The sequence below is a fragment of the Sphaeramia orbicularis genome, chromosome 20, assembly GCF_902148855.1.
Source record: "Sphaeramia orbicularis chromosome 20, fSphaOr1.1, whole genome shotgun sequence".
NCBI lineage: Eukaryota > Metazoa > Chordata > Actinopteri > Kurtiformes > Apogonidae > Sphaeramia > Sphaeramia orbicularis.
Window position 1 is genome coordinate 44,519,771 of NC_043976.1, and position 22,499 is coordinate 44,542,269.

Here is a 22,499-nt window from a genome sequence, read left to right on the forward strand (position 1 = left end):
CCCTGGGATGAATTTACAAAGTGTCAAAATTCCACAGTCCAGGCTGTGGAACTCATTTTAGTTCAGGTTCCACATACAGACCAATCTGATCTACAGTCAAATAAGAACAGAATAATGTATAAAAAATAATGACTATATTTTCTTCTGGGTTTGATGTGAAAAAAATATTATTACATTATGTCTATAAATAATGACAACTTCAAATTTTTGCCTTTGTTTTAGTGCAAAAAATAACATTAAATTATGAAAATATTTCCATTTACAAACGATACTGTAAGAATAAAATGTGAATAACCTGAACAAATATGAACAACCTGAAATGTCTAAAGAAAATTCAGCCCAATTTGAACTCTTTTCTTCCTGTTCCTCAGTGTTTAGTGTCTTTGTAGATCTGATCCAGAATGCACATGAAGAAATGAGAAGTTACTACTCAAAAATCACCCAAATTCCCCCCAAAATTACCCCAAAACCACCTAAAAATTACTCAAAAAAACACCAAAAAACCAACCAAAAATCACCCAAAAAAAACATCTAACATTATGCCTATAAATAATGACAACTTCAAATTTTAGTGCAAAAAAATGACATTCAACTATGAAAATATTTACATTTCCAAACTCTCCTGTAGCAATAAAATGTGAATAACCTGAACAAATATGCCCAACCTGAAATGTCTGTATTAAATTCAGTCCAGTTTGAACTCTTTTCTTCCTGTTCCTCAGTGTTTAGTGTCTTTGGAGATCTGATCCAGAATGCACATGGACTAATGAGAAGTGGAGGCAGAAGATTGTTAAAACTGCACTGATTTTTCTGAAGAAATGTCAGTTTTTTCAGGTTATTCACATCTTTTTTGTTTGGATAGTTTATAAAAATAAGTATTTTCATAATTTAATGGTTTCTTTTGCACTAAAACAAAGAAAAATTTGGAGTTGTCATTATTTCTAGGTTATTCTGTTCTGATTTTACTGGTCCAGTCCACTGCAGATCAAATCAGGCTGAATGTGGAACCTGAAAAAAAATGAGTTCGAGAGTCCTGATCTATTGGAAAATGCTCGACTGTATTTTGTCACAAAACCAACAGAACCGTGATTCCTGTCTAATGAAACGATCACTGGGGATGTCAGAAAATACCGTTTTCACAATATATCGTGATATTTCCTTTCACAATACTGTGTCGATATTAAAAAGTACTGTATTGATATTTTTAGGTATTTATTCAAATGCAGATATTGTGGAGGTTCATTTCTGTTTTTTGGTTTTCTTTATTGTTTATATTTTATTTATTATTATTATTTAACACTGTTTTATTAAATAATGGTTATGTGAAGCATCCTTAAAGCACTTTTTACTGTCTGAGAGGCAGATGGTAGTTCCTGTGGAAACTAGGAGAATTAGAAACATTTTGTGATATAACATTAGTTCCTGTTCTGATCAAATATAAATGTGTTTAGTATCTGTACGTATTTCTGATGTAATTCAATTTTTACAGGAAAACAAACAAACAAACAAACAAACAAACAAACAAGAAACTGCCTTTTTAACAGTATCATGATATATGGTGATATATCGTATCATAATCCTAGTATTGTGATTTGTATCGTACCGCCAGATTCTTGCCGATACACAGCCCTAACGATCACTGGTTCTCAACACGTCTCACATCAGACCCACATTTTCCAAGTTGTGACCCACTTTTATAGAAAACAAAGCAGCACATTTAGGTTTCAAACAGAAGAAAGAAACGCATCCAAATCTGCTTTTTTCTACAGAGGCACAATAAGTATCAGCACCGATATTTAGTGGTCCGACATTGGTGATGTCCCTAACCCTAACCAAAACAGTGTTCCCTAACCCTAACCCTAACCCTAACCCTAACCCTAACCCTAACCAAAGCAGTGTTCCCTAACCCTAACCCTAACTCTAACCCTAACCCTAACCAAAACAGTGTTCCCTAACCCTAACCCTAACCAAAGCAGTGTTCCCTAACCCTAACCCTAACTCTAACCAAAGCAGGTCTACAGTGATGCCATATTCTGATCAAATACATACAATACACTTAATGTACGACTGAACTCATTCAACAGTTTACACAGATTTATTTATTGTACAACTACAGACTAATATAAACACAGATCTGTCTGAGTCACATGGATAATTTGACACCAACCTAACCCCAAACCTACCTCTGTAACAGGTCCATTGTAACTTTAAACTTGGCAAAAACATCCACTGGACCATGAAAGGGCTGGATTTTTATCTCCTAAAGTTGAAGGTTTAGGTCACTGGGTCCTATAAATGAAACATCTCAAGAATTCATACACTAGTTATCTAATGTTATCTATATTATCTATATCTATAATATTATGAGAAAAAAGTCACAATATAACTAAAGATATTAATGAATGAAACTGTGCTGACTCCTCACAACACAACAAACCAAACCAAAGTCTGTCAAGTGCACTAAATGATCTGACTTTATTTTCCAAATGTTGTCATTTAATTCTAATAAAATTTGTACCTTTCATATATCAGTCAGATTTGAACCCACAACCACCGGGGTACATGATGGAGCCACCAGGTTCCTCTGCTCTACTAAATAAACCACCTCAGGGGTCGTGGCCACGCCCATCATGTTACAACATTTTAGTTCCAATCGGTTTGTTTTTAAAAGGCTTTATAGTCACTACAGACAGTGTTTGCTCAGCGCTCATACCATGTGACCTTCGATAGCTCAGTTGGTAGAGCGGAGGACTGTAGTGGCATCCCAGGCATCCTTAGGTCGCTGGTTCAAATCCGGCTCGAAGGAGTTGTTTTTTTTAAAATTTTATTTATATCTCCACCTATAAACAAAGGCAGTGTGAAAACAGTCCCTACCGTGATGGCAGGTCCAGCGAAGGCCAGGCTGAGCAGCATCAACAGGGGGATGACCTCATGGTTGGGGTCGACGTAGGGCAGGCTGAGGCTCCGGTCGTGGCAGTTAAAACCAGACTTGACCGGTTTGAACACGTCGGTCCACTCCAGGAAATACAAACTGACGACAAACGACACCAGTATTGGCATCTGTTAACGGAACAGAGAGAAAAGCACAGGAGACAAAGTTCAGAGTCAATAAGGACCGACGACAGGACGATGTACACCAGGGCTGTCAAACTCATGTTAGTTCAGTTCCACATACAGCCTAATATGATCTACAGTGGGCCGGACCAATGAAATAATATAAATAATAAGATTATAACTGATAAATAATGTTAACTCCACAGTTTTGTTCTCTGTTTTTCAGTAAAAAAAAGTCAAATTCCATAATGAAAATATTTACATCTATGAACCGTACTTGAATATAACATAAACAAATATGAAGTCTGTGGAATTGTACCAATATTCTGCCTGTTACTACATGTTTTGTGTATTTGTAGATCCACTGTGATCTGTAAGTTGTGATGCACATGTATAAATGATAAAACTAAGGTGTAATATTATTCAAATTGCACTTATTTTTCTTTAAAATTTTCAGGTTATCCACATTTTTTGTAAAAGGCTTGTCTGTAAATGTAAACATTTTTGTGTAATTTTACTTTTTTTTTTTTACGCGACAACAAAGAGAAAAATTTGCAGTTTTCATTATTGATAGGTTATTATGATAGTATTTTACTGGTCTGATCCACTTTAGGTTGAACTGACCTAAAATGATTCTAACATCCTTGATTGTTAATATCTTCTGTGTAATTTTTGCATTTCACAAATTCATTCCAGAGGCCAGACTGGACCCTGTAGCGGGCCGAATTTGGCCCCCGGGCCGCATGTTTGACACCTGTGATGTAAACACTAGGGCTGTGTATCAGCAAGAATCTGTCGATACGATACAAATCCCAATACTAGGATCACGATATGATATTATCATGATACTGTTAAAAGGCAATTTTTTGTTAGTTTCTTTTTTAAAATGATTATTTCCTTGAAGAATTGAATTACAGCAGAAATCTGCACAAATACTAAACACATTTTTATTTGATCCCAACAGGATCTAACGGTGTATCACCACATTTTCCTGTGTTCAAAAAGAAATTCAGTTTTACAGACATTACAGTTTCAGATCCTGTTCAAATGTTCATATTCTATTAGTTCAGAACTAACATCATAATATTATTTTTGTCCCAACAAAGGAACTCCCATCTGCCTCTCAGATAATAAAAACTGCTTTTAGGATGCTTCAAATAACCATTATTTAATAAAACAGTTTTAAATAATAATAAATAAGATAGAAACAACAAAGAAAAACAAAAACAAAAAACAAAAAACAACCTCTGCCATATCTGCATTTGAATAAATATCTAAAAATATCGATACAGTATTGTGAAATGAAATATCGTGATATATTGCGGAATCGATCTTTTCTAACAGCCCTAGTAAACAGATAAACAGGCAGTGAATCCTGTAAACGTCCCCATAAACCTACGGTCCAGTGAGCGCGCTCATTTACTCTGATAATGAAAACAGAGGCATGGAAAACAGTTTCCATGACCTAAGGCTGGGTGAAGACGCTGCTGCAGAGGGTGATGGGAAATGGCATGTGGAATTAATTGCTCTTATGAACATAAAATGCTCCCACTAATCCCAAATCTCAGCCCCAGATCTGGTCTAACTACCCCCCCTGAAAATGAGAAACAGTCAGTTTGTGTTCGTTAGAGCCGTCTTGACGTCTTAAAATCACAGCCATAACCCAGCAGTTTAATCAGAGCCGTGAAATAAAGTGAGGGTAATAAAACTGGTGTTGATCCGTCAGCCGAGCGAACGAAATGAAAGCGCTTCAGCGGACGGAGGATCAGCTCTGCAGCGCTGCTTATGTAAATGTGTGCTTTGGACACGCACAGGGGCTGCAGCCCACCCTTCCACCGCTGACCCCTGGGGTCCATGCACAGACGAGCTGAGCTGGTGGCTCTTCAGTCATGTCCACGGCACCGGTGGAGCTGAAGAGATGAGGAGTCAGCGGCGCTAGGACAGCGTATCTGTGGGTTTCACTGTGACCGTCTGAAGCCTGACTGAAGCCTGAGGGAACTGGGAATAAGTCCGGTTTGTCACACATGACCCAGAAACGGTGTGAAACTATTGAGTTTGAGCACCGCTTCTACGGGTTTTCTGTCAACAACAGCTGAGGCGACACCGGAGTGGCACTGGAATCCAATAAACAAAGGCAACCAGAGTTAAGTTTTCTGTCAGGTTTAGTTGAGAAGAAGAAATGTGGTCCTAAATCTGACCCAGACCGCTTTCATATGTGGTCCTAAATCTGACCCGGACCGCTTTCATATGTGGTCCTAAATCTGACCCGGACCGCTTTCATATATGGTCCTAAATCTGATCCAGATCTGATATTTTCCAATGTGACTTCAGTCTGAATGTCCAGCTCGCATTTATCCGACCTTTACGTCATTGAAATGCGACAAACGTCCCAGTTGTTGGTCGAAGAGGAGGAAAACCATATTTCCTTCTGTAAACACAGTGTGTGTCTGCGTGGTCTGGTATTCCATCAGGACCTCTTTAGTGCATGTGGGTCACTTCAGGACCTCTTTAGTGTATGTGGGTCACTTCAGGGTCACATTCAGTTCAGACTCAAAACTGATAGAAGTCGCATTTAATGTAGAATAAGAACCAACACACAAACAAATCAGATTTAACCCAAAAATCCAAACTGTGCTTTAGACCTGCTGTGTGGACGCAGTTTTAGGTAATCATGGTCTGAGGTTAAAGATCTGCTGATATGAAGCTCATGAAACTCATCCATGTGTACTGTGTCTGTACAGGACGACTAAACAGGAAAATGTTTTCTAACCTCCCATAAGAAGGAGGATACGACTGATGTAGAACAACAGGTAGATGAGATTGGTAATAACGTTAACGTGACCATTGGGGACAATAAACAGAATAAAACTGTTCTGATATAATTTTACTGCTTTAAAAAGAAGGAAAAACATCCATTCATTCGCACGACAAAATTCTACAGTGTTTTTTTTTTTTTAATAATTATTGTTATTTTGCAAATGTTTTCTAAGAACCACGAAGGCTTGGCTTAGTGGTGTCATTAAAGAGCCCCACAGAGGAGCGAGGTGAGAAGCTGACGTGTAATTGAAGGCAGTAACGTGTCCACAGAGGACTGGGCCGATGCCTCAGTGGGAGTGGGAATGTGCCTCGCAGCATCATGGGCTTCATCATGCAGCTTAATGCCCTGATTCAGAGGAACGCTGGCCTGGCTAATGCTAAGCAGAGCAGAGGAGAGGAGGAGAGGAGGAGAGGAGGAGGAGGGTCAGATCCAACAGAGAGGAGCTCTGCAAGGAAACCCACCAGGAGAGGAGGAGAGGAGGGGTAGGCCCAACAGAGGAGAGAAACCCACCAGGAGCAGAGGAGGAGGAGAGGAGGAGGTTTAGGCCCAACAGAGGAGAGGAGGAGAGGAGTGGAGGAGGAGAGTCAGATCCAACAGAGAGGAGCTCTGCAAGGAAACCCACCAGGAGAGGAGGAGAGGAGGGGTAGGCCCAACAGAGGAGAGAAACCCACCAGGAGCACAGGAGGTTTAGGCCCAACAGAGAGAAACCCACCAGGGGCAGAGGAGAGGAGGAGGTTTAGGCCCAACAGAGGAGCGAAACCCACCAGGAGCACAGGAGGATTAGGCCCAACAGAGGGGAGGAACCCACCAGGAGCAGAGGAGGAGGAGAGGAGGAGGTTTAGGCCCAACAGAGGGGAGGAACCCACCAGGAGCAGAGGAGGAGGAGAGGAGGAGGTTTAGGCCCAACAGAGGGGAGGAACCCACCAGGAGCAGAGGAGGAGGAGAGGAGGAGGTTTAGGCCCAACAGAGGAGCGAAACCCACCAGGAGCAGAGGAGGAGGAGAGGAGGAGGATTAGGCCCAACAGAGGGGAGGAACCCACCAGGAGCAGAGGAGGAGGAGGAGAGGAGGAGGTTTAGGCCCAACAGAGGGGAGCTCTGCAAGGTACCCCACCAGGAGCAGGAGCTGCTTGTTTGGTGTAGTGATGAGCTCGGCAGATAGACAACAGAAAAGCCAAACACCTAAAACTTCTCTCCAAAGCTTTTACTTGAAACTCACTGTAAAACTGCAACAAACGTACAAGTCACACGTCTCAGTTACGTTCACTGCCTTAGTCCACAGGTGTCAAACATGCGTTCCGGGGCCCAAATCCGGCCCGCCAAAGGGTTCAGTCTGGCCCTTGGCATGAATTAGTGAAATGCAAGAATTACACTGAAGATATGAACAATCCATTCAGTTCAGGTTCCACATTCAGACCAATTCGATCTGCAGTGGGCAGGATTCAGTCAAATACTGTCGTAATAACAGAAAAATAATGACAAAACCAAATGTTTCTGTTTGTAAAGGTCGATATTTTCATGCATGTACTCTAAAACAAAGTATAATTTTGCAAAAAATGTGAATAACCTGAAATGTCTTAAGAGAAGTAAATACAATTTTAACAATATTCTGCCTGATATTAAATGTGTGTTTGTAGATCCACTGTGATCTGTAAGTTATAATGTACATGTGGAAATGATAAACTGAGGCAGAATATTGTTAAAATTACACTTATTTTTTCAGTTTGTTCAAGTTATTCACATCTTTTGAAAGGATAGTTTGTAGATGGAAACATTTTCATAATGTAAATTTACTTTTTTTTTGCTCTAAAACATAGACAAAAGTTTGGAGTTGACATTATTTCTATATTATTCTGTTATTATTTTACTGGTTTGACCCACTGCAGATCAAATTTAGCTGAATCTGGCCCCTCAACTAAAATGCGTTTGACAGCCCTGATTTAGTACATTTACATGGCATTATACATTGAAATGAACGGGGAAAAAATTGCTAGCTTGATGCTAACTTGAATGGGAAAATCCATAGACACGCTAACGATTAGCATTTACATATTCACTTAAGATTTATAACGTCTTTTTATCCAGCAACGAAGGTTCACATCAGAGATAGTTTTTACTATTCATTCCTACAACAACTGAACATAAAATGCTCACAGGCAAATGTTTTCCTGCCCATATAAACAGAGTGAAAGAAACGTGTCTGTTAGTTCCTTCTTATGTCTGAACTGGCTATGGGAACACCGAAAGGACAAAACATGTGTTAGAGCAATTTATTCCAATCACTGGAGGGCCCCCTTTGCTTGCTTTAAACATAGACATTAGTGATTGGACTTTTGGCTCTTTGAAGGGAGTCGTTCACTGAAAAGAGTCGTTCAACAGACTGGCTCTGTTATGTTTTTTGCATTCTTTTGAAACACCAATGTTTGAATGACTAAATAGGCTACATGTGATGATTGACATTACATTTTAAAGGTGTTTAATTGGCGCGGCAGTAAATATTATCTTACCGTAAAAAAGAATCGTAAGTTCAAGTGTGTGGGTAAATCCATGACATGAGAGGTGACATTAGACAAATGATGGAACTGGACCAAAAACATCCCAGTACATTATGTGGACTAGTCTGTAGGCTGAAAATGAAGAAGAAAATAAAACATTTTCTTATGAAATAATATTTTGTTCTCCTCAAAACAAGAACAATAAATGTGTGTAAACATACGGAAAAAACGGCACAAAACACAACAGTGATTAATCACTGCAATTTCGGTTTCCTCCAGTCTTCCAGCTCCGCCTCCTCCAGTATGCTCACCTCAGACTGTTGCTTTTTTGCTAACTTCTTGCCATGAGACATGCGCAGTGCACAAGCACTCTTTTTTTTCTGCTCAAACATTCTCCTCCTGCCCAATGCCTCCCTAGTGACGCTATATTGACAGGCAAGCGAGCACTCCCTCCTTAAAAAAAAAAAAAAAAAAAAAAAATGAACGGCTCTTTACAAAGACTCGGTTCCCATCGTTCATTTCAAAGAGCCGTTCAAAAGATTAGATTCGTTCATGAACGTCACATCACTAAGATTTAATGCGCAGTAGCAGCAAGTAGCACTGGACCAAGATGGCCGCCCTGTAGACACGTCCCTCCAATGGGCAGGAGCAGCTGATGCGGCGTCTACGTATATATGTCTGTGTCTTTTAACAACAGAACATCACAGCTTTTGTCATTGAACGGTTTCAGATTTGAAGCGGATCCGCCAGCTTCACAAACACACGTTTCACAGCCTTTTCCACTTTGACTACCTTTCAGAAACTGAGTCATTGCCTTTACTTTTAGAAGTCTGTTTTGACTCTAATATCTGTTCTTCTACTGCAGTCACGTGTTTTCATCTGTGGTTTCTTCAAACCCAACAGTCACTCCATCCTGCAGAACAGAACACACCAACAGTTTCCAAATATTCAAGACGTTTTACATTTCATGCCTTCACTCAGCGACGGAAGGAGCCACGTCTTCATCTAACTACAGCAAAAGTCATCTGAGTTATCAAACATTACAGACACATAAACCTTGTTTATTGATCAATGGCATTAATATTTTTAGCTTGAGTTGTAATAACAAGTATATACGCAATGCACTGCATGAAAAGAGGAGCATTTCCCCAAGAGGTAAAGCATTCTGGAATTCAACTTTCTCTAAAACTGAGTGGTCAAAAACACGGACATTACCATATAAATACTGTATTACAAACAAAATTAGAATTATACATCTCCAGATTTTACATAACGTAAATCCCTCTAACACTATTTTGTCTCGATTTTCTGACGTGGAATAAATGTGTAACTTTTGTCATTCTTGTCCTGAAACTACTCTAACACTTATTCTTTCTGTGTGAACACTCTTCTAACTTCTGGTCTAAAATTGAAAAAAATATATCGTATCTAAAAGTAATGAAAAAATAACTATAACATCTCAAAATGTAATTACATATTTTGAACATGGCATTCATAATTTAGAATTTGTTGTAAATTTGATGATTTTATTTGGAAAATTTCATAGACTCAAAAATAAATATACCAAAACACCCACGTTTTAAAATATTTCTGATGGAATTTGAAAAATATATTAAATCATTAGAGTTTATCTTTTACAAAAAAAAAGCACTAGCACCCTGGCAATTTATAAAGAATTCTTTAAAATAGACCAAACTCTCTGATGTATTTATTTATTTATTTATTTTTGTTAGATATGTTTTTTTTTTTTTTTTACACACTATTATTTATCTATTCTGCTTTGTGTCTTTAAATCTATGCATTTTTTTCTTCAGTTTATTTGTTCAAATGCTTTTTCTTTTTGACATCTTGGTATTTCTTTGTTCAAAATTTATATCTCTTGTATTCCTAAATATTTTCAATAAAGTTGAGGGGGAAAAAAATCATCTAGCTCCGGCTCCATGTTGCTTCAAAGCTGTGGGAAGGGCAGAAGATGAAACCCACATTCCTCCTGAGTTTTCACATAAACAGCAGTGACAGCAAACCTTATCTGACGCCCAGGACTTCACCAACTTCAAAGGAACATGTGGAACCCAAGTGGTTCGACTCTAAAGCTCAGTTCAGGACAACTGTAGGCAAACACAGGCAGGTTTGAAGAACTCCACCATGTAAGGTGGATTAAGGCTTAAAGTTCGAAATAACTGGGGGAGTGGTCACCTTGAGTGACAGCTTTCACAGCCTCTGTGTCAGTGGTTCCAACCTTTTTTACCTCTGCCAGGAGGTATTGTGATCACTTTGCTTTGTGTGTTTGTTTGTTTGCGTGTTGGTTTGTTTGTTAGCAACTTTACGGGAAAACTATTCCAACCATCTTTACCAAATTTTACTCACACTGTAAAAAAAAAAATCTGTAGAAAAAACTGTATTATTCCAGCAGCAGGGGTGCCGAAAAAATACTGTTAAATAACGAAAAATAACCATCTCATAAAAACACAGTAATTTTCCATAATTAAAACACAGTTTTTGCCCTAACTTTACATGAGATTTTGCATAATTTTTTGACTTTTTAATGTTTATTAAATAATAATTTCATGTATTAAAACAATCAAATTACCTATAAATATATATATAAATAATTTTCAATGAGACTCAGTTGTCCAATCCACTGATAAAAACTGTATTTGGACAGTTTATCAGTGCTTATACATGTTATACATTCACAAAAATACATTTATTCAACATTTTTGTTGTGAAACCTCCTGTAATTACACAAGATATTTGTCAATGAACAAAAGTCTTGTTAAACTTACAGAACAAACACTTCTTTTACGGTTAATTGTCAGTAATTTTATCCTGTTTTTTTTTTTTTTTTTTTTTTTACAGTATTAAACTTTAAATTTACAGTTAAATCTCATAAATAGAAAAGAAATATTTGTGAAATTATGATATATTTGCAAATGTATTTTAACTGTATTTTTCTGTGGAAAAAGAAAAAAAAATCTTTTAAAACAACTGAAATTTTTTGGTTATTCACAGTTACAGTTTTTTCATGTCATTTAACATTTGACATGTAAAATCACAGTCTGTTTTTGTCATTTCACTGATATTTTCCTGTATCTTAAAAATACAGGAAAAATCTGTAAAATAAACAGTGAAAATTCTGTTCAATTACAGATTTTATTTACAGCGTAGTGCATTTCCTACACCTTCGTGGTGCCTAAAGTGCTTTACAATTCTCACATTCACCCATTCACACACACATACTCATATACCAGTGGGCAGCTGCTGGAGCAATTTAGTTCAGATTCTTGCCCAAGGACACTTCGACATGTGGACAGTCGGAGCCAGGATTCGAACCGTTGACCCTTTGGTCACTGGGCGACCCGCTCTACCAACTGAGCCACAATAATGAGCCCAATGATGAAGCTAACGTTAGCATTAACTCATATTGGATTATATGGTCTGTCAGTAGACCTGCTAATTAGACATGCTAACTCTATCTGCCGTGTATCTACCAGGGGCCTTGCTAACATGATTCGTCGGTGTTCAATATGAGTTAGTTTTCATTGTAGTTGGTGTTTTCATTACGTCGGCCCATCCTCTGATCCAAATATAGGCCGATCTGCCTCCATATATAGACTACAGAGGTATTCAAAAAGCCAAACTACAGGCACAAAGGCATGGATTATGGATGACACTATAGAGCAGGGCTGTCAAACATGCGTCCCAGGGTCCAAATGCAGCCCACTAAAGGTTCCAATCCGACCCCTGGGATGAATTTACAAAGTGTATAAATTCCACAGTTAAAGCTGTGGAAGTCATTTTAGTTGCGGTTCCACATACAGACCAATCTGATCTACAGTCAAATAATAACAGCAGAAGAACCGACAAAAAAGAACGACTGCAGATTTGGGTTCGATGTGAAAAAAAAAAACCAAAATCTTACATTATGTCTGTAAATAATGACAAATTTTTTGCCTTTGTTTTAGTGCAAAAATAACATTAACTTATGAAAATATTTACATTTCCAAACTATCCTGTAACAATAAAATGTGAATAATCTGAACAAATATGAACAACCTGAAATGTGTAAAGAAAATTCAGTCCAGTTTGAACTCTTCTTCCTGTTCCTCAGTGTTTAGTGTCTTTGTAGATCTGATCCAGAATGCACATGGACTAATGAGGAGTTGAGGCAAAATATTGTTAAAATTGCACTGATTTTTCTTAAGAATTTCAGTTTTTTCACATCTTTTTTGTTTGAATAGTTTATAAAAGTAAGTATTTTCATAATTTAATGGGTTTTTTTTGCACCAAAACAAAGACAAAAGTTTGAAGTTATCATTATTCATAGGCACAGTGTAATAGAATTGTTGTTATAGCTTATTATGCAATTATTTTACTGGTCCGGCCCACTTGAGATCAAATCGGGCTGAATGAGGCCCCTGAAAGAACATGAGTTTCAGACCACTGCTCTTATCCAAATATAGGCCGATCTGCCTCCAAACAGACTACAGAGGTATTCAAAAAGTCCAAACACAGGCACAAAGGCATGGATTATGACACTATAGAGGATGAAAGCCAGTGGGACAAACAGACATGAATTAGATTAAATTTATCAAATTCATTCAAAGGTTTTAAAGGCAAATGTGTAAGAGCTAATGAAAGTGTGATATGTTCATTATGACGGAGCTCAAACCACATATTCAGATGTAGAGATGTAACGATAAGAACATTTTATATTACGGTTATCATGATTATTGCAGAATTGTTGAAATTGTGCTCAAAATGTTCAAAAAGTACTAATACACAAACTGAAATGATTTAACCAAGTTGTATTTTAGAAAATAAATAAATAAATAAATAAACTAATAGGCACTATGTACGTTTTGTTGGCAGAAACATTCAAATATTAACCTGTAAACATCAAACATACAAATGTGCATTAAAGATGGAGCCTTATGGAAACTGTTTGAGCATTTTCAATATCAAGTTGGAGTGGTTTTAGTTTCTTTTTCATAGATAGAAAGATAGCCTCTCTCTCTCTCAAGGCAGATCAGCCCCCCCCCCCCCCCCACGACCACCACCAAAATGTAGTTACTTGTTCCTTGTGCCAGTATCAACATTTCCTGAAAATTTCATTAAAATCCGTTCATAACTTTTTGAGTTATCTTGCTAACAAACAAACAAACAAACCCCAATGAAAACATAACCTCCACCATTCCTTGGCGGAGGTAAAAATCCAAAACTATTCTAACCTTGCCTCTGACCTCTGACCTCTGACCCCTACACCCATCTTTACGCTCTGTTTCTGGGATTAGAACTCCACTCCTCCCCTCTTGTGAAAATCCAGAATATAGGTCAGCAGTATGGGCGCTCACACTGCATCTGTAGATCTGTAGATGAAGCTGTTCTGGCACCGTCCTGCCTCCGTACTCTTCAAAACAGATTTCTGGAGGACGTTTTATGTCACATCCTGTTAGTTACTGTCAGAGCACAGATCGAGTAGCTGCGTCCAGTAGCAGTTAATCACATTTGATGCGCTTCAGCGTCTTTACACACGCCTGTAAACACACGCCTGTCATTTGTCAGGGTGCGAAAAAAGTTTCATTTAAAGCGAAAACAAACTAATGAACACAAACACAATGAAAACCATCATACATCAGCTGGGCCATAAAATGATCTCAAACTGGGATTTGGATCAAATCTGTGTCAATAACAATGATAACCTGTTTACTAGTGTTTGTCAGAGTGGGTTCATACAGACGTGTGTGCAGAGTTCAGTCTGAAGGTTTTCGCACCTTCACCAAGTTGGAACATTTCCCTGAGTTTAGGTCAAGGTTCTAATAGTTTTGGATTTTTCATTATGGTTTAGTTTAATTTAGTTCTGACTTTTTTCTCTAATTCAGTTAGTTTTAATTTGTTTTTAGAGCAGGTTTGCAAGTTTTTATTAGTTTTCTTTTTTTTCTAAATGCTTAGTTTTAGTATTAATTTTAGTTTAGTCGTCTCTTTTCTCTTCTTCTCTGTCGTCGTATTCAAATAAATCCGGGACAGGACTCTGCTGCTTTCTCCCAACTTTAGTCTCCATGTTTCCAGGTAGAGTGGGGACCAGAAGACGACTGGAAACCACAAGTGAACACAAGTGATGGACCAAAAAGTGTCGTATGGAGACAGCACAGAAAACTGAAAGAGCGAGATAAATCGCTTTCGTATCAATCTGACATTGACAAAGACGAAAACGAAGAGAATTTTATCCATAATTTTTGTACATTTTAGTTAGTTTTGTAAACACACAATACAGTTTCAGTTAGTTATCGTTTTTTCTTTCAATTATGGTTTTTATTTATTTCAGTTAACAAAAAGGTATTTTCAATTCTAGTTTTCATCATTCCATTAGTTATTGTTAACGATAATAACCTTGGTTTAAGTTGACTAGGGCTGCATTAAAGGACTGCCTGCAGTGGGGGGGGGGGGGGGGGGGGGGGGTGTCCATCAGAAGCGATTTCTCTTAGACTGCAAGGGAAGCTCAGCTTCCCCTTAAATTACGAAAATGGTCAAATCCGTTCGGTTGTGTTTTCATTTCATTGACTCCAAATGTGTTAGAACACGTTCATCTCACAGACGAGTTCATTCAGAATCAGTTTGATCCCAAATTGGTGGACTGGATGTTGTTCACTTCTCCTCCATTCCCGTGTCTGTGTTTTCTCCTCCATCTCTGCTCAGTGCATTTGTCTGTAGACGCTCAGCGTCCATGCACTTCAATGGGACTGAGTGGAACTGGTTTTTTCATTGACTCTAAACTGGACAGTAACTGGATAAACGCCACCATGTTGTCCCGCCCCCTGGACGCTCAGCGTCTCTGGGGGTGAATGGAGCTGTGGGTGGAGCTTGGCCAGGCTGAACGCCGGGCTTCCACGTGCTGATTGGAGGATCAGTCGAAAGGCTGAATCCTGTTTGATTGACAGCTGTTTTCAGATCTGCTCCTTCACTGACACAGTTCAGTTTAATACCGTCGCACATTCTGCTGTGAAATCACAGAAACCACTACGAATTTACTTGTTCATTTCTTGCACTGTAAATAAAACACACTCATTGTACTTCCTTGTATCAATTTCACATAATTTCAGCATTTTCTTGTTTACTTGGTATGATAAGGTCACTGACCATTTTCTTAAAAAGGAACGGAGGGACGAATTTATGTTTAAATAACTAGACCATTTTTTTTTTATGTAAGCCGACACTGAGCTTCCCCTCTGAAAGATGAGCAGATGCCACTGGTGTCCATATATCCATACTCACACATGACTCATGTGAGGATCGATTATGCTACTAAAGTATCAATATTAATTAATAAATGTGAGATAAAAGTGCCTGCGTCACGTCTGAATCTTATTGGGCAGGGCTGTCAAACATGTGTCCCCCCAAAGGTTCCAGTCCGACCCCTGGGATGAATTTACAAAGTGTAAAAATTCCACAGTCAAGGTTGTGGAACTCATTTTAGTTGTGGTTCCACATACAGACCAATATGATGTACAGTCAAATAATAACAGCAGAAGAACCGACAAAAAATGCAGGGTTTAAATCTGGATGACTGTTGGGCCTGGTGCCAAACAACTCCTCTGAAAGTTCTCCGTGCAATAATCCGTCCACTGGTTCTCCGTGATTACAGAGATGAGAGAACGGGGAAGAGACAGTGAAGTCTGAATAATGGATGTGTAAAAATGGAAAGCGGGCTCAAGTGGGCATTGGCTGGCAGTTATTTTTGGTTGGCTTCAGAGCCAACGGCACTGACAGACATGGAGCCCTCTCAGTGGCGATTCCGGCGAATGAAGACGCAACGGGACGCTCGACAGAAACGTCAAAGGGTGGTTTTACTTTAGATGCTATAAATATCATCTAAATGTAGTCCTGCATTATTGAAAATTCTGGCCCAGAGTAAAATACACAAGTAACAGCATGAGAACAATGTCCATAAATCCTAAACTAAGACAATGGAAATAAATCTGTAACGTCGGAGCGACAGAGTGCCGACTGCTGCTTGGAGTTCTCAGCTCATCTGTAGGACTGAAGCGTGTCTCCTCTCAGATCTGTTCATACATGTTTTTAGGAAACATTACATTTCACGTCTGATTTTGAGGGACTAAAAACTCACCAAACTGCAAATGCATTAGAAGTGGTGAAAGTTTGGATGTTTTAAGGGTCCTGGCAAAGGCACCGCTACCAGTTATGGGCCCCATGGAAGCATAATCGTCATGGATCCTACAGAAATTGAGCATGTTCTCAATCTCTCAGACTCGGGGGAGGGGTACATTTGCGTGCAGTCCATAAATAACGGCACTTACGATACCATTAAGATGAAAATGACACTTAACATTCATAGGTTTCAACGTTTGCCTCCCGACTTCTACAACTCTCTTATACAACACAAAATTATCACCATAAATAACTATTAAAAAGTATAAGACTTGAACTTTCCAACACTGACCCAACTGGACATGGACTGCCCTTCCCATGATCCTCTACTGCAGGGGTGTCAAACATGCATCCCGGGGCCCAAATGCGTCCCGCCACAGGGTCCAATCCAGCCCATGGGATGAATTAGCAAAATGTAAAAATTCCACAGTCCAGGCTGTGGAACTCATTTTAGTGTTGGTTCCACATCCAGACCAATCTGATCTACAGTCCAATAATAACAGCAGAAGAACCCACACAAAAGAATGACTGCAGGTTTACTACTGGGTTTGATGGGAAAAAAATTATATTACATTATGTCTATAAATAATGACAACTTCAAATTTTTGTCTTTGTTTTAGTGCAAAAAATAACGTTAAATTCTGAAAATATTTACATTTCCAAACTCTCCTGTAACAATAAAATGTGAATAACCTGAACAAATATGAACAACCTGAAATGTCTAAAGAAAATTCTGCCCAATTTGAACTCTTTTCTTCTGTTCCTCAGTGTTTAGTGTCTTTGTAGATCTGATCCAGAATGCACATGGACTAATGAGAAGTGGAGGAAGAAGACTGAGAAAATTGCACTGATTTTTTAGTTTTTTCAGATTATTCACATCTCGTTTTTGGGATAGTTTAGAAAAGTAAGTATTTTCATCATTTAATTTTTTTTTGCACTAAAACACAGACAACAAATTGCAGATGTTATTATTTCTAGTTTATTCTGTTATTATTTTACTGGTTCGACCCACTGCAGATCAAATCAGGCTAAATGTGGAACCTGAATTAACATGAGTTTGACACCCCTGCTCAGTGGGATTTCCTCTTTCGGTAAAAACAATGGACTGTAGACAATCAGCGCTTAAACCCAACACTAACCCATACATCAGATGTATGTTACCCTTTCTGTGCACTGTTCTTTATCGGAGCTGATGGCGATGTCCCTCCCTACAATTCTACATGTGATAGAATCTCTTTGTTTTTGCCCAGTTGGAGATAACAGTTGTTCAGCCCTCCTCATGCTTCCATTTGTTCCACTTTGGAGGGAACGCTGCCTGAGGCGTCACACTGGAGCCTGCCTGCATTTCACCACTCAGACGACCAAACTAAAGTAGAGCAGCTCGCCTGTTCCAAACAGCACACACATCAGATCAGTAGACCACACTCAACACCACAGAGGGAATTTCAATAGAACAGGGATCTGCAACCTGTGGCTCTGGGGCCACATATGGCTCTGTAGCATCTGTCTATGGCTCCTCTGGTCAAAAAACATAAGGACCATTTAGAAATGAACTAAATGAGTCATTACTTTTGTACACTGTTAGAGGCCTACTACATCTATTCTAACTTTGCCCATCTGCAAAAATGTGCAGGCTTTACACGGAACAAAATAATTTTTTGACAGCATAAAAAGCAAAATGGATTATTTTCTTGTCGAATTCAATACAAGATGATCAATTTGCATTTGTTCCTTTTTTAGTAAGTAAGCCACTATACATGAAAGTTGCACTTTTTCTCCATTACACAATGTAATTATATCCTGGAAATAGTGTCCATCATTAAAAAAAACTGTACAAATCTTGAATGTATTCTCTCTTTAGTTGTGTAATTTCATAAATGCTCCAGACATTGCATTATTAAAATGGAAATACAAAGTTAAATAGCAAACTAATCCTAAATAGGCTACAGCAGAGCAGCCACCTCATGGTCAAATGGAGATGGGTTTAAAAAAATTTGTCATGGCTCCAGTCAGATTTCTTTCTTTTTTTCCAGACAAAAATGGCTCTTTAGGCTGTAAAGGTTGATAACCTCACCCCCTACTCCTAAGGCCCTTTACAATACACACACACACACACACACACACACATATATATATATATATATATATATATATGTGTGTGTGTGTATATATATATATATATATACACACACACACACACACACACACACACACACATATATATATATATATATATATATATATATATATATATATATATATATATATATATATATATATATATATATATGCGAAACTTGCACAAGTGTTCCTCAAATATTGGGGTGACAACTTCTCCCATTCTTCTTTAATAGTATCTTCCATTGATTGATTGATTGATTGACTGATTGATTGATCGGTCTAAATCACCCATAGGGTTGAACATGAGTCAGTGGTTGTTCGTCTCTCTGGTCCTGCTTTCTCCTGTTGTTGCTCTTATGGGCTCTGGCGTCCCCACGACCCAATGGATGGTGAAACATTTTGGAAATTGACTGAATGAATATTAAAGTCATGACACTGACTGTTCAGTGTTCTAATGGGATGGTTAAAGCTCAACTCATTTAAACTAGAAACTCTGTAAAAAGAGATTCACGTCACCTCATCTGGACCAAGGTTCTAATAGTTTTGGATTTTTCATTATAGATTAGTTTTATTTAGTTTTTACTTTTTTTTCTCTAATTCAGTTAGTTTTAATTAGTTTTTAGAGCAGGTTTGATAGTTTTTATTAGTTTTAGTTTTTTTCTACATGCTTAGTTTTAGTTTAGTTTTAATTTTTTCCATATCTTTTCTCTTGTTCTCCATCGTATTCACATAAATCCCAGACAGGACTCTGCTGCTTTAGTCTTCATGTTTCCAACTATAAACCAAGTGATGGACTGTTAAGTGTCATATGGTGCCGCTAGCTAAAATTGATGGAGTGAAATAAATCAATTTCATATCAATCCGACATTGACAAAAACGAAGAGAATTTTATCCATAATTTTTATCCGTTTTAGTTAGTTTTGTAAACACACAATACAGTTTCAATTAGCTATCATTTTTTTCTTTTAATTATAATTTTCATTTATTTCAGTTAACGAAAATGTTTTTTCAATTCTAGTGTTCGTCATTTCGTTAGTTTTTGTTAACGATAATAACCTTGATCTGGACCCAGCGTTATAAACTATGGATGCAGATGAGCATGAACAGGGCTTTAGCCATACATATAAACATCTGAAGGTAGTTCAGAAGTCATACTGGATTTGTACTGGTACTGGTACCGGTACCAGTACCGGTGGCTGGTTTGTTCATGTTCAGTACCACCTCTGGCTGGGTCTGGTTGGGACCTGCTTCTTCTCCTGAACTCAGTTTTCCTGGGGCAGAGGAAAGCTCTGAGTCTGGATTGCAGAGGTAGAACTCTGGGAGGCGGGGCCTGTTCTGATTGGCTCCCTTGGATCTATCCTTGGACGCAGCAGAGCAGGATGGGATGGAGCTGACGGGCCACACCAGCCCCGCTCTAACACACTCAGCCTGTAAAGTCGGATTCTATGCATAGTTCGCCGGGTAGAATTCACTTTCAGCACTGACCTACTTTAAATGTCTCCTGCTGTTTGTAAAAAAATACAGAGCAAGAATCCTTCAGCGAACAGCAGCTTTAGCAACTTTCAAACCTCGAGGCTGAAATGTCAACTTCAGACACATTAACTGAAGTGTGTGTGTGTGTGTGTGTGTGTTCTAATAACAGAACAAACCTGAAAAAATGAGGGAATCCCGTGTCTTAACATCAGACTAGGGATGTAACGATTATCGATATAACGATAAACTGTAGTAAAATCGCAGATGGTTAGTATTACCGTTTAAATCCTAATTGTCATGATAACCGTGTTTGATTACCGCACTTATAGAGGAAAAAACCCTACGGAAAGATCTGCTTTTATGTCAAATATTCGAGTATAGTTTTAATTTATTACAATTTGTATTTTCTATACCTAATGTTTGGAACCAATATTCACTTTTAAAGTCTTTGAAAAGGTTCGTTAAGCATCTGTGTGTTATTTATGCAGTAAATTATATACATTTTTCAAATCGGATTTTATATTCTTTTGTGTGTTTTCTGGCCTTTTGTGTTTTTATAGTAGGTTAAAGTGAAAAAATTAATAGGCAGATGATATAAATGAAGTTGTGCTGAAAAACAGATCCCAAACATGGGTATAGTAAACATTTCTTTATATAGGATATAAAGGCAAAATCAAAAGTACTGAAAAACGGACAAAATAGACTCAGACCACTAAGGGTTAATATTTGAATGTTTCTGCAACAGAAGGGACATTATGCCTATTTATTTATTTATTTATTTATTTTCAAAATACAACTTGGTTCAATTATTTCAGTGTGTGTTTTAGTACTTTTTGAATATTTTGAGCACAATTTCAACAATACTGCGATAATAATGATAACCGTAATTATTTTATTCGCAGTAACCGTGATATGAAATTTTCATCGTTACATCCCTACATCAGACTAAGAAAGGCAGGATCCATCAGACCCATCCAGTCATCCCAGCAGCATCCATCACTTTAGAGGCAAATCTATCTTTCATGATGCTTGTTTAATGGTGTAGCCACAGGCCTCTGGTGAATTAGAGCGTGCATAAAGTGCACAGCAGTGGAACGAGGGACAGCCACCACAAGCTGTATGTGATTTGGACCGAAATGTGCGAAATCATCATTAGATCTATAGGCACACATCGGAAACATCATCTTATGACGCCGATCACAGGCGCCACAGCCACGACAGGCGCTGGTTCAACACAGGGAGACGAGTGGAAACAGATGCACATCCACACCCAGGGGCAGTTTACAGGCACTAATTAACCTGTGAGCCGAAGGAGTGTTCAAGGAAACCCCCCACGCCAACACAGGGAGAAGTAGGATCCACAGAAACACCACGGAAAAACTACTGAAACTCCACGGAAACACCATGGTAACACCACTGAAACACCACTGAAACACCACAGAAACACTACCGAAACACCACTGAAACACCACAGAAACACCACAGAAACACAACCGAAACACCATGGAAACACCACAGAAACACCACAGAAACACAACCGAAACACCATGGAAACACCACAGAAACACCACCGAAACACCACCGAAACACCACAAAAACACTACCGAAACACCACGGAAACACCACGGAAACACCACAAAAACACTACCGAAACACCACGGAAACACCACGGAAACACCACAGAAACACCACAAAAACACCACAGAAACACCACCAAAACACCACAGAAACACTACCGAAACACCACTGAAACACCACAGAAACACCACAGAAACACCACAGAAACACAACCGAAACACCACTGAAAACACCACAGAAACACCACAGAAACACAACCGAAACACCATGGAAACACCACAGAAACACCACCGAAACACCACCGAAACACCACAAAAACACTACCGAAACACCACGGAAACACCACGGAAACACCACAAAAACACTACCGAAACACCACGGAAACACCACGGAAACACCACAGAAACACCACAAAAACACCACAGAAACACCACCAAAACACCACAGAAACACTACCGAAACACCACAGAAACACCACCAAAACACCACGGAAACACCACAAAAACACCACAGAAACACTACCGAAACACCACAGAAACACCACCAAAACACCACGGAAACACCACAAAAACACCACAGAAACACTACCAAAACACCACAGAAACACTACCAAAACACCACAGAAACACCACCAAAACACCACAGAAACACTACCAAAACACCACAGAAACACCACAGAAACACCACAGAAACACCACAGAAAAACTACAGAAACACCACAGAAACACCACAGAAACACCACAGAAACACCACAGAAACACCACAGAAAAACTACAGAAACACCACAGAAAAACTAC

At 38.6% G+C, this 22,499-nt stretch overlaps 1 protein-coding gene and 1 non-coding gene across 2 annotated transcripts in view; one reads left to right on the forward strand and one right to left on the reverse strand.

Moving 5' to 3' along the window:
- Positions 1–22,499, reverse strand: part of LOC115411557 (phospholipid phosphatase-related protein type 4-like) — a 53,481-nt gene that overhangs the window by 26,784 nt on the left and 4,198 nt on the right. The window contains 1 exon segment of the mRNA XM_030123745.1: positions 2,875–3,060. Coding sequence (XP_029979605.1) covers positions 2,875–3,060 — 186 coding nt within the window.
- On the forward strand, positions 2,721–2,806 carry trnay-gua (transfer RNA tyrosine (anticodon GUA)). Its single transcript is given in 2 exon segments — positions 2,721–2,757; positions 2,771–2,806. It is a non-coding gene; the product is annotated as a tRNA-Tyr (tRNA).